We start from the raw sequence: 13,578 nt of genomic DNA, 5'->3' as shown, positions 1-13,578 counted from the left end.
GTCTTCATGTCTCTCACTGTTTGTCTTTGTTTCTGCCCCGATTTACGCTCTGCAGCAGCTGAAATGAATTAATTCCAGGCCATCCTTGGCAGCCCCCCCCTCCATATACACACATACACCACCTCTGCAATCATATATCTTCGTTTTGGTGTTTCTGTGTCACACTGATGATCAGAGCGTTGGAAACACCCAGTCTCTGCGGCTGATGGTCATTTTAGTGGTGCTGTTTCTTTGTCTGCGGAGGGTGTGGTTCACACAAGACCCTTGTGTTGTTTGCTTCTGGGTCTTGTGACTCAGAGTCCAGTACACCGATAAACTCACGGACCTGCGTCTCCACCTTTCCTTTTAAAGTCATACAGCCGCTCGCTGCTCAGAGGAGAAATTTTTGTGGGTTTTTTTGGAAGCAGAGAAATGCCTCCAGACTCCACAGAGTGGCAAATGAGGGTCATTTAAATAAAAAAATTTTTTAAAAAAATCAAAAATCTGCTACATAGTGGAGAACGGGCAGCTGAGTGTGTGACCCGCGCGAAAAATACTTGTCCACTTAGCCCTTTGTAGCAGCTTCAGTAAAATTAGCCAATCAAAATCTCACAGCGTGACGCTACCTATGCAGTGTCAGCACTCGGTTTACTCTCTGCAGAGTAAACTAGCCTCAGAACATCAAGCCCATGGACTTTGAGAGGATTTAAATGTGCTTAAGTTGTTTTTTTTTAATGAATTAATTCCCACAGAGTTTGTCTGGCTTTGATTCTCAGTCTACACTTTGCACTCAAAACGGTTGTGAGGTTTTTTCCCCTCCTCAAGGTTGCTAAAGACAGCGCACTGAGTCGATTTATAAACGATTGTGTTTTTGCGGTTTGACATTAAAGATGAAATAAACAGGAACGTCACTGAGGGCTCTGTGTGTGTGTGTGTGTGTACTCAGCTGTGTGTTGTTGTTTTTCGTTGTTTGTGTGGGTATGGAGATCTTTGTTTAGTCTGAGCGAGAAGCCGAACGTTGAGTGAAATGTCACCTTTTTGCCCTCCCACGATGGCCCTGTGTTCTGTAGACAGAATGTGTGTGTGTGCCCCTGCCTGCTGGTCACGCTTCGGTGTCTGACAATGCCCCTGTCTCCCTGCTGTGTTTGCGCTCTCTCTCTCTCTCTCTCTTCCCCTCTCTCTCTCTCTCTCCTTCTCTCTCTCTCTCTCTCTCTCTCTCTTCCCCTCTCTCTCTCTCTCTTCCCCTCTCTCTCTCTCCTTCCCTCTCTCTCTCTCTCTTCCCCTCTCTCTCTCCTTCTCTCTCTCACTCTCTCTCTCACTCTCTCAAACACACACACACACACACACATTGTCTGTAGCTGCTTGTCTGCCTGTTGCGTCGTCTCTTTCGTGACAGATGAATGTGAAAAGCGTTTTCTTTAGGGTCCTGGGGCTTTGTTTTATTTAAAAAAAAAAAAAAAAAAAAAAAGATTGTGGTGGAGAGATCCCACAAGTCACAAACTAATGAGGACATGACAGGTATAGAATAATCATCTTTCCATTCTACTCCAGTTCAGTTCCCTACTGGATCCTTCTCTCTCCCTCACCAACTCACACCATTCCTAACCTGAGCTGTGTGTTTTTTGGCACAGACAAGCACAATGCTAATTATAGTGTTTTCAGCGTTCATATTTCAGCAGAGACAGGAAGGACCTGCAGAAGGTCAGAATCAAGCCCAGGTGATCACTGGGAGCCTAAAGAATCTTGATCCCCTCGTACTGTGGACATTTTGTGTGTGTGTGTGTGTGTGTGTGTGAGAGTTTGTAAAATTCCCAAAGCTTGGATCGTTTTGCGTGTGCGTGTGTGTGTGTGTGTAAAATACCCTTAGTGTGGCTCATGCTGTGTGTGTGTGTGTGTGTGTGTGCGTGTTAAGCTTTGAATAAGAGGCTGTGAGGCTTGTAATTGAAGTTTAGGAGCGAGTGGGGGAGAACTCGCTTGACCCCTGGTAATGGATTTGAGTGAATAATTATCCATAGCTGTGGGTGGATGATGATATCAGAGAGAGAGAGAGAGATGAATACATCTGAGTGACTCACTGGAGAAGGAGAGAATGCTGCCAATGCAGCCTTAATGAGTCCCATCTGCTCCACCCTCTCAAATCAAGAGTCTGAATCAGGCTGCCGTCTCCCGGGCTCCCTCTCTCTCTTACTGTCTTTCTTTTCTTTTTTTTTTTACCTAGAAAGACTCACACTGTTACACAACCCCTCTCTCTCTCCTCAACGGCACTGATGTCACAGCCACCGTCTCCTCACAGCGTCTCCTCACAGCGTCTGCAGGAGTCATCTGGCGCATGGAGTTGGATGATGGTTTTTGGGTTGTTTTTTTTTTCTTTTCCTCCCAAATCCTCACAGCCATCATTCCCACTGTGTCTTGTGTCTGCGACAGCGATGAAGATTCTCAGGATTAGCGGACAGAAGTTCTCGGGGGCCGCTCTGGGTCCGGGGGCCTAATTGCTGGCTCGGCCAGCGTAAGCGAATTCAGCTGCTTCTCATCTCGCTGGGTCCAGCGGGCCGTCCGTCCTTAATGTACTGTAACAACATCCGACCGAGTGAAGATATTTTCAAATTTAAACAAAAGGAACCAAAGCCTGGCAGCATGCCTAGCGTGGAAGTAAACAGCACTCTCTCTCTCTCTTTCTCTCTCTCTCTGTCGTCTTTTCATGTGTGAGCCCTCAGAAATAAAAAAAGTGAGTAGGAGCAGAGGGAGTGAAAATAAGCGTGTGGGCATCTCTCCTCCCTCCATTCTCTCCCTTACTCTCCTCTTTCTCTTGAGTGGACGTTGGAGAGAAGAAGAAGCAGAGAGTGGACAGGGAGATGGGGACAGTTAAAGAAAAAAAAAAAAAAGTCTTCTTTTCATTGCTTGTCTTCTTTCTCTCTCCAACTGTCCTTCTTTTCTCCTGTTCCCTTTTCAAACCTCTTAATAGCAGCCCCCCCCCCCCCTCCATTTTATCTGGTCACCCCCCACCCTCCCTCGTCTCCAGACAGATCATACTGTGTGATTAGCTGATTGGCCACCAGTTGAACGCACAGTGTATTCCCGGAGGACACCACTACGTGGCGCTGTAGAACAGCTGGATAGCAAATCCATCGTTAACGTAAAAATCCCCCCCTGTGCATTTCTCTGTCTTTTTCTCTTCTTAAATTCACCTACAGTTTTAATATCATGTAAAAAGCATTTTTGTAATTGTCAATTATAGCCAGCCAATAAAACCAGTGAAGTATTATTTTACTGTAAATACCCCTGGTGCAGTAACTGGGCCATTCCTATGAATTACTGATGGGCTTCATTATGCTTCAGTGTCCTTGGCTTACACACAGCAGAAAAGATCTCTCTCTCTGTCACACACACGCACACGCTCACTCTCTCTGGTTCCTGTGGGGGCTTCATTGAGGGGGCAGCCAAGTATCCGACAGAAACACAGCGCTCACTTTCCAACATCACTGCGTCTTACAGTCTGACGACACAAGTGCCGATGGGATAAGGATTTTCACACATTCATACATTTGGCATACATAGTTATTTTATTCCATGTTCGGAGAGCAGGAAATTCTGCTATTTCAGGCTCCAAGACAGGAGCTTGAAACAGCAGAACATTTGCCAACATCGTTACAAAGAAAGCCGACCTCTTCTGTTTGAAAACGTGCGGATCAGTTATATTTAAGAGCGGTTAACGTTATTTAATAGTGGTCTGCTGAGTTCACATACACAGTCTGCACCGTGAAGTGCTCTGTAAATGTACCGGAATCCCCTGTCAGAGGCGCGCGAGTATTTCTGAACTGGATAAGATAAAAACTTGAAATGAAGCCATTTCCTATTTAATGAGCAACTGGTTAAAATCCGAATACAAAACGTTACCATTGGTCCCCATATGACTGCTGCGATTTAACGGAAATCAGGCTCACCTGTAGGTGATTAATACAAAGTAAGATGTCCGCCAGATTTACGCGCATGGATTCGATTTATCACGTCAGTGTTCATGCTTCTTTTGTTGATTGGCTGACAGATCTATTTTTTGTTTTAAAAGATCATCTCCTCCTCGTCAACCCGTTTTGTTTACCGATAACTAGAAAACCATTTTTTTGTTGTTGTTTCTCGAGAGCGCGTCAGGGAGGGAACTTAATGGGGGCGGCCAACACAACGCGTGGGCGCTGTTTCACGTGATGGCATCCTCGAATCGAAATAAGAAATAAGAACAGTTTTTGAACAATATAGCTTTGTTGGATTTGTTAACCGTTAGTCACCGCTAATGTTGCCCTCCACCGCACTCTTTTCCGCTATAGACTGTCCGTTGCTCAGGGCGAGTCGGTGCGACCGACCTTTCTGTAAATACAAACATGAGGAGCAAACGCCTTCCAGCTCTCAAATAGCAAATATACCATGTCAGTGTTCCGTGGTGCTGTTTTAATTTTTCTTTTTCTTCTTTTTTTTCTTCTTCTTAAGGGTCCTAGTTGTACCCCACAGCTACACGTGCACGCATGTCAAATTGTTAAATGATATATTAATTGATAACATTATTCACGGGTTTTTGATAGCCCGTTAATGCACTAGTGTGAACAGAGAGCATACATCTTTTTGGCAACCTGGTACAAATTCAGATTATGTCATTTAAATTAACCTGTAATAATGGCCCGTGTGCTAAAGCCCATTCCCGCTCAAGAAACAATTTAACACATATAGTGTCCTACTTAAATATTGTAACAGTGGTTGTTTCTAGAAGTATCTGATGATTACAAAATAATTTGATCATTTGTCTCTCGTCTAGGTCCCGGAGGGCACAGTTTGACCCCTGTCAATGGAACACTGAACAGCAAAGAAGACAGTGATGCTTGTCTTCTGGAGCTAGAACGGATTAACAAAGAAATTGAGACCGTGATGGGGGAAGTGGAGAAGGAAAAGGAGAGACTGACCCGCTACCAGTCAGCACACGGGAACGGTGTCCGTTCCTGCTCAGAAAAACGTCCGATTCCCCGTGAGGTTCTGCCGAGCCACCAGAAGGAAAAAAAACTCAAACACACAAAGTCTGTTGTGTCTCATTCGTCTGTTTCTAAATATGTGGTTGACCATTCCAGGCCGAAGACAGACTTAGAATATGACCCGTGTTCCAATTATTCTGCTGATTTGCTGTCAAACACTTCCATGGAATGTAAAACAAGGGTATTTGATAGAGTGGATATAGAGCGTGAACACAACTTGAAGAGAAAAGGAGACCAGATTAAGCTTCTGTCTGACAAAGATGATGATGATGATGGTGATGGTGTGTTGGTCATCGATATCCCACCTCTGGAAAATGACAGTAAGCAGGATGGGCCCCCAAAGCGAAAGAGAAAGAGAAATCAAATGGAAAATTCTGAAGGAGTCGTGAACGTGGACGAGGACAAACAGAAGAGAAACAGACCGCGCAGGTCTTTTACGACGCTTCAAACCGCGTCATCAAAACAAACCCCGTTCCAAGAAAAGAGAAGACTTAAAAAACTGTGCAAGACTGCCAACTCACGAGGCCCGGGGTCACCTGAGAGAGATCTCGTCATTGATGTGTCTCCTCCAGAGAGCAGCCTTGAGAAGCACACTGGACGGTGTAAAGAGCCAACGGACTCTCCTGAGAAGGCAATTCTCCTCAACACTGCTGATGGTAACCGGAGCCAAGAGAGGCCATCAAAGCAAAGCGGCGCTACCACAAAGGGCCCTCAGTCCTCTGAAAGTGACCTACTCACTGACACGTCACCTGTAGAAAATCAAGAGAAGAAGCAAAGATACCCGCAGCGAAGCGAGGTCACCTCCACCGCAACACCGGAACCTCCCCAAAGAGATCTTGTCATTGATGCCCCCACGCTTAACAATGAAGGCAACTTGGAAGAGTGTGCTGAGCAGTGCTCGCTAGCTACAAAAGAGTCATTGACATCTGACGGCGCAAGGACACCTTCCTTAGTGACTGACGCTGTAGCCACAACCCCCTTTCGTCAGCCGGAAACGCAGCTGACATCTTCACAAAGTGGAAATCTTGAAGGCAGAAGGCACCTTCTTCATGGTGAAGACAATGCACCAAACATGGAAAATGTTTTGAGTGACATATCCATATGTCTGAACAATCTGAGGAGAGAGAGTGAGAAAATCGGTCGTCTGCAGGAGGTTTCACCCATTCCTGCTAAGAAAGACAATGTGGGTCCTGAATGTATTAAACTGGATGCAGATAATTTTACTTTATCATCAGCTGACTTAGTTGTTACCAATAATAATTTGGGAGAAAAGGACATGCAAAGTCGTCAAAACGACCATCTCTCCAGTTGTGCTCAAAAAGCTGAAATCTCACTCCCAAAAGAAGAACGAGACCTAGCTCATTCATCTGTATGTCAAGGAAACTCTTCTTTTGGTGGATTCATTAATCAAAATGCTTTCTTTTCAACCAAAGCAGAAGACTTGCCTGTTAGTCAGCAGGCAGGGAACATGGTTGAAACATACTGGCCTTGTATTGGTCAAAAGACTGAGGTCAGACCAAGCGTTGAGAACATGATTACATATGTACCAAGCCGTGACTTTGTAGAAAATCCTGTTGGATCATCTGTGAAGCCAGGAGAAACACCACAAGGTTTCACCCAATCTCAAGTCCAACGGAAGCCATATACTTCACAGACAGGGCATATTTCCTATCAGTTAAGTGGTCCAGCTACTCCAGCGCCACCTGTGGTGGAAGCATCAAACAATCCTGTCATCCAAATTGACTCGGATTCTGAAGAGCTCAATTATTCTGATCTTGACATATCGGACACTGATCCCATGGAAGAGTGCTACAATATATTCATGGAAGCCAACAAAAGCAGTGGTTCCATTGTCCAAGATGACACGACACATGTAAGTTGATGATCAAGTGGTTGGCAGACGATGACACAGCGAAATGGAGATCCAATTTGTTTTTGTTGTTCCTCCCTTGTTTTTAGATAGAAGTTCCTGAGCTTCCAGAGGTAGAGGTGAAGCCCAACCAACCTCCGAGCCTAAAAAAGAGAGTAGCACATGTGGCTAAGTTTGAGGTATTCCTGTGATTACTGATCGCTATTATCTATCCAGCAACCACTTCTACTCCCGTTTTAATTTTTGTTTGTTTACTTCCAGCGACGTAAATAATGCTGTGTGTTTTTTGACGACATTCGTGATTTTCTCAACTTTCTCGGCAGGTGAACAAAAACAAAGCACAAGCTTATGTCCCTCTCAGAGGAGCTGTCCCTCAGGTGGCGAATCCCTCCAGGATCCAACAGTGTCAGAGAAGGGCCAACGCACTGACTGGTGCGGTGAAGGGAGGACAGTCGTTTTTGGGTGCTAATGGACCACAGAAAGTGTATACACACCCCATTGCTCTCCCCAACGCTGTGCAAAACTGTGAGCATCTGTTTACATTTACAGAAGAGCAGGGAGAATAGATTTAACATGTCTCAGTATGCAAAACGAGAGCCAAGACACCACTCCAGGGACTGTGAATGCTTTCAGTGTTAAGTCAGGAATTTTTGTTTCCTTACAATCTTAACACAGACAAGTAAGGTTCGCGGTTTAGAGGTCATATAGATGTAAAACAGTTTAGAGGTCAAATAGATGTGAAAGAGCTGAATTTTGTGGCTTTTTTTTTTTTTTTCTTCATTCTCCCTTTTTTGTTGTGATCATTCTATGTGTCCACTTAGATCATTTTAATTTAGGACTATATGTAGTGCGTGTTCATAAATAGTATCTCCGTGTTTTTTTTTTTTTCTTTCATTTTAGCCTGCCTGAACATCATTCCGGTCGGAGCCACTTTGCAGCTGGGACCGAATCTCCACCTTATTGTCCCTGAGGGTAGCTGTGCGATGCCTGTGACTTTGGTTCCCTCCACTGTAGCAATGTCACGTCCAATGCAACCCCTGCCCCCCCCACAGCCGTCACCACCACCTGGTTTTACGCCCCCCAAGGTGAGTGTGTTTGCACAGAACCATAACTGTCCATTACCACGGAGACGCAATTTTTAGCTTTTTATCGTCAAGCTGTATCCAGGCGCTTCAGAAATGTGATATTTTATTCCCTCCCCCCTCCCGTGTTACTGAGAGAAATGTCATGGTCTGGTCTGTCTACATGTTGTCTTGTTAGCCAGTGGCCACCAAACGCAAAGTAAAAACGCGTCCAGAGGTGGTTGCCAAAGTCCCTCACGATACACGACAACGTTACGTGAACCTGTTTGTAGAGGAGTTCCTGAAAACTTCGGGCACGGTGCAGGATGCCTTTGAAAAGGTCTGCACCACAGCGATGACAATTTACAATTTACAATTCGTGATGATTAACAACAATCATGATTTTTAAAACGTGAATTTAAAAAGTTTCGTGACGAGCCCTTTTATTGTGCTGTAACGCGTTCTGCACTCTTTTTCGTTTTATGACTGCCACTGCCGACCGCTACCGTCAGGCGCTGGCCGAGGAGAAGACTCTGTACGATCGTAGTGTCAATAAACTCAAGTATCTAAGTGTAGCCGTGAACACTCTGAAGAAACTCAAGAACCAAAACACACACTCTGCCAAAGGTGAGTCTGTGTGTGTGTCTCACTCCACAATCCTCTTTATGAGGCTGGATTGTCCATACAGCCTTTATTTGTTAGATCTTCACTTTTTATGATGTACATTTGTCACGTTGAACGTAAACCCCCCCCCCCCCCCCCCCCCCCCCTTCGCTCTTTTTGTTTATGTAGCTTCTGCAGAAGGGGCGGCCCAAGGGTCCAGAGGGAGTGTTGCGCTCAGTACCGAAGCACTTGTGGGAAACGGTAAAAGTCGTTAGCTTTCATTTTCAGATAATCCTATGGTAAGAACACTTTCCCCTGCCATTCATCTGATCTGATGTGATGTGTATTAGAGGTCAGCACCGACAGTGATTTAGCACTAAGGCAAAAAAGCCAAGTGACCAGTACAAGTAAAATGGTGGCCGTCAGCGGTCGTGATTTAGTGATCAGGAAAATGGTCCATTGAAACCCGGAGGTCATGGGTTTTCGATCCGAAGCATAATGGCTATCAATGTTGATGAGGTTTTAAGTGAGACTTTTAACCCCTTGGTGACCCCCACAGGGACGTGACCTCTGACACTGTAATTACCCTCTGTGGGTAAAAGAATCGGCCTGAGTGAAAACAGCAGTCCCAGTTTTCAACGGAATTTCACGTGTGCTCTTACCTTCAGTTCACGTGTGCTCTTACCTTCAGTTCACGTGTGCTCTTACCTTCAGTTCACGAAAGAAAACCATTTGCTCTTGAGCGTTGTGTAAAGGAAAACAACGTTAAATTTTTGAATAAATTTGTTTTTGTGCTCAATAGAAGCAAAATAAGGATTTTTTTTTCGTTTGTTATCAATCTACATCCATAAGAGACTTGTGTTTTTTTTTAAATCATTTTGTGATCTGAGTAGCTTGGTCCAGTGTTACTGAGTATTAAAAAGGCATTAAGCATGTGTTTGTTCAGTGGTGTCCATTTCCTCTGTTCCAGGAGACACAACTCTTTACGAACAGCTGAAGGAGTACATTCTATCTGAACAAATGTTGAGAGAGAACAACTTCCCTCTGAAACATCCAGAAAAAACAGGCGTTGCCGTCCAGTACGGAGCGGTTAAGAAGGCGATTAGTGATCGTAAGTTCTCAAGCAAGCACTATGATAAAGGTTTTGAGATGGATGGAAAAAAAAAACCACAACACATCGATAAGCAGGAATTTGTAATTTTTCAGGTTAGTGGATGAATTCAGACAGTTCTCTTCCAGGAGAGACTGTGCTGAATTTGCAGATCACGTGTGAATCCATTGAGAATAAAATATTTAAGTATGCTATGTTAGTACCTTGTAAGAGATATTTGATTGTTCCTTAATGATTTTATCTGTAGGTTTAGTGTATAAATAACTTTGAGGGTTTTTTTTCATAAAATTATTAAATATGTTTTAAGTACTGTAGTAAACATTCAAAAGTGCTTTTAAAGTCGGTGATTAGTTGATACACGATGGGGAATTTGTGTGTTAACTGAAGAATACACATTACCACAGCTCTGAAGAGGATCTGCTGCAGATGTGGGTCGACTTTCTCTGTCAGCCAGACTGGGAAACACACTCGCAAGGAGGAGTGCACCTACCATTACGGGAAAGTCATCGAAAACAAAGGTGAACGTAGGAGAGTTCTCTCGAGATAACAGTCTCAGATCTTTTCCGGTTCTTTCTTTAGACTGACTGTGTGTATGGAGATCTATTTAATGAGACGTAATGAGAAGGTTCATGGCTTAAGTAGAATTCCATATGTGTAAATGTATTTTTCACCCTTGAAGTCAGAGACGTTGCAACTTTGTGTGTGTTTTTCTTGATTAGTATCACTAACAGTAGTTTCTGTGTCCCCTAATCTGGCTGTAATCTGTGCATGTAATGCCCTGTAATAACGTGTGTGTGTGTGTTTGTGGTTTTGCAGTGCCTGGAGGAGTAGAAACACGCTACAGCTGCTGCGAGAGCGCTGTTGGCACGTCGGGGTGCCAGGTTTTTAAGGTACAAACCATTACTGAGGACAGACGCCTGCCTCTCCCTCCTCACACCGAATGATCTGAAATTACAGAATACGCATTTTTGTTGATTTTTACATTGAACTTGCTCCAGATGTGCATAAGACAAACTTACTTTATATTTAATTAGCCTATGCCTGACTGCAGCGCTCCTGCCAAACTGAAAATGTGTTTGTTTGTGATTCACTTTGTGTTTTCCTGAGCTGTGGGGATTTTTCTCGGGGGGGCGGGGGGGTGGGGTGTATTCCTCAGCTCCATGTTCATGACAGCGTGAGTCTCCAGGGCTTTGTGAGTACTCTACCTCCACCCTCACCTGGAGCCACCTGCCCAGGTGTCTACGCCCTTGACTGTGAGACTGTGAGTTTTTCATTTTTACTTGTGTGTTCCATGGAATCAGTTGTAAGCTTAACTGCGTTTAAGGTCAATTTGAACTGTGGATTTTCTTAAATGAATTCCCTGGTCTACTTATCTATTGAATGGCGGAGTCTGTGTTACTCTTTGCTGTGACCATAAGATAAGGGTAATTATTGAAAATATTTCAAGCAATACATGTCTTTTTTTTTTACCATTAGTGATGTCTCCTTAAAATCCTTTTTAAATCATGTTCTGTATCTCAAATCAGGATGGTCTTTGCAACATTGGAAATACATTAAAACGAAAAGAAAAATAAATCTCTTAAAAAAAAAACAAAACAAAACAAAAAAAAACAAACCAAAAAACCCAATGTTTTCTCTCTGTGTGTTTCAGTGTTTTACCACTCAGGGTGTGGAGCTGGTTAGAGTGAGTGTGGTTAGCAGCAGCCTGCAGGTCATATACGACACTTTTGTCTGGCCTGAGAATGACCTCATTGACCTCAACACCAGGTATGAGTTCATATGGTAAACGCACGCTCTCCAGGAAGTTGATTAGAAACATCTATCTTGTAGGCACGCCTTGTCGGACAGTTTGTGTTAACCATCAAGTCCTTCATCCGTGGTCAGCTTCTCACCACAGGACTGCTGTTGATGGGAGTATTATCTGGGTGGCAGAGCCCGTTTCTTAACCCAGCGGTGACGATGGCGTAGCAGTGATACAGCAGTGGGTGTCGCGCTGGCACGAGCCTTTCGGACACAGCGGCGTTGCTGTTTTTACACGCGTCACTGTTGGGTCGAGTGGTTCACCACCCAAATAATATCCCACCCACAGTGGTCCTGTGGTCAGAAACTGCCCAGCGATGTATGAGACAGAGGGTGACTAACACACTGTGTGTGGTAACAGACGGACTACGATCTGTAACAGTAGACCTGTACAGTGTACCTATAAGGCAGGTACACCTGAGTGGTCAGAGAGGGTTGTGTCATGGGAGGTGTTTCTATTAGAATGGTGAGTGTTAAAAGGGACTGTTGCCCTGTGCAGGTTTTCAGGCGTGAGCGAGGACGATGTGAAAGGCTGCAGCGTGTCTTTGCGTGACGTCCAAGCGGCGCTTTTGAGTTTCGTTAACGAAGACACCATCCTGATTGGCCACGGTCTGGAAAACGACCTCTGTGCTCTTAAAGTGAGTTGGGTTTCTGTGAGAACCAACCACGGAGGTTTTGAACCAAGCTCTGCTTCCTCCGGCGGGAGTTTTGTACACACGGACTTGGCTAGATACATTACACACATGCAGCAATGCATACAGGTTTCCAATACGGGAGAAATGCAGATTATTCCTGCAGGACAGCTTAATTCCTGATGGTTGAGAGAAAGCGTACGTCCAGATCTCTTTGGGTGTTTAATAGATTAAAAAAAAAAAAACCTGTAACAACAGCATGTCACACAAAGGAGAATGTAAAAATATATATATAAATGCAGTTAAACATGTAAAAAAGACTGTGGATAAAAACATGTCACCAAGGTGCAGTTGTGAGCTTTGGTTAAGAGCTGTTGTCAGTTCAGCCTTAAACACACTATACGATGCTGCAGTTTTCAAGCAGAGACATAGATTTGTGGTATGACCCAGGAATGGGTCGTTTTGGGTATACCCCAAGTGCAGTACTGAAAACCAATCATAGAAATTATGCCAGACAATAAAATGATCTCCCAAAGGCTGTTCCTATCTCAGCTCCTCCACAGAACCGTGGTAGACACCTCCGTGGTGTTTCCCCATCGCCTTGGCCTCCCCCACAGGAGAGAACTACACAGCCTCACTGCCGACCATCTCAGGAGAATTATCCAAGACAGCGGTACGTTACCCAGACAACACCTTGTGTGTGTCTGTGTGGTTTTTTTTTTTTTTTGTGAAGGGGGATTGGGGTAATATTTTGAATTCTGTGAATGTAACTGCTGACTGGTCAACTGCTGTCATTCTGAATGCCATTCCAACGAAGAACATCCATGCTATCACCAAATAATGATTTGACGGGTAATTGTCAATCCTTTACACAAACATCGCCGTAACATTTTTTTTTAAACAAAAGTATTTTGGCTGTCATGAGACTTTAATGTGTAGACGAGTTGTTTTTGTAAAGTTCTTTAAAGGTGACATGTGGTGTTTGTTCTGTTTGTTCTGTTCGGTCCAGCTGAGGGGCATGACTCGCGGGAGGATGCGAAGGCTTGTATGGAGCTGATACTGTGGAGGGTTAAGGAGGACGCCAAAGTCAGAAGATGGTGAACGTTTGAATAAAGTCTGTCGTCTGCTTCATCCGGTCGTGAAAGTCTGACCGCGATATTCATAAATGGCCTTTTCATGTTCTCTCTCTTCAAAAGAAAACATATGAACCTGTTGTCTTTGATTTTGGGGTTTTTTTTTGGAAGGGGGGGGGTGGTTCGTTGGTGGACTTTATCTGAGAGAACCTGTGTGTGTTCATGATTCATTTTGTTTACCTGTGTTGAGGGGGGGGTTGCCTTTGCTTTTGCCTTTGCTGGTTATAGAGCACCTGTCTGATCTGTGCTATATTGGTCAGACATCACAACCTTGTGTTTGGTTTGTGAGGGCTGGTGTTGAAGGGGGAGGGGGCACTGGGCACTGAGGTGGAGGGATGGGTTTTGGGGGGGGGGGTCAAGATCACCCATGAACTCTG

The 13,578-nt window shown here is 44.4% G+C and overlaps 1 protein-coding gene across 1 annotated transcript; it reads left to right on the top strand.

Moving 5' to 3' along the window:
* The first annotated feature begins 4,264 nt into the window (after positions 1-4,264).
* LOC115824150 (RNA exonuclease 1 homolog) lies at positions 4,265-13,169 on the top strand. The gene is made up of 17 exons (XM_030788256.1): positions 4,265-4,397; positions 4,781-6,174; positions 6,667-6,864; positions 6,966-7,040; positions 7,185-7,386; positions 7,762-7,946; positions 8,122-8,262; positions 8,435-8,549; positions 8,715-8,786; positions 9,496-9,636; positions 10,041-10,154; positions 10,453-10,526; positions 10,793-10,897; positions 11,288-11,403; positions 11,936-12,074; positions 12,621-12,741; positions 13,078-13,169. The coding sequence occupies exons 1-17, from the start codon at positions 4,265-4,267 to the stop codon at positions 13,167-13,169; spliced, it is 3,417 nt and encodes a 1,138-aa protein (XP_030644116.1).
* The last annotated feature ends 409 nt before the right edge of the window (positions 13,170-13,578 follow it).

This window comes from Chanos chanos, chromosome 11, assembly GCF_902362185.1.
Source record: "Chanos chanos chromosome 11, fChaCha1.1, whole genome shotgun sequence".
Lineage (NCBI taxonomy): Eukaryota > Metazoa > Chordata > Actinopteri > Gonorynchiformes > Chanidae > Chanos > Chanos chanos.
This window is presented reverse-complemented; position numbering and strand designations above follow the sequence as displayed.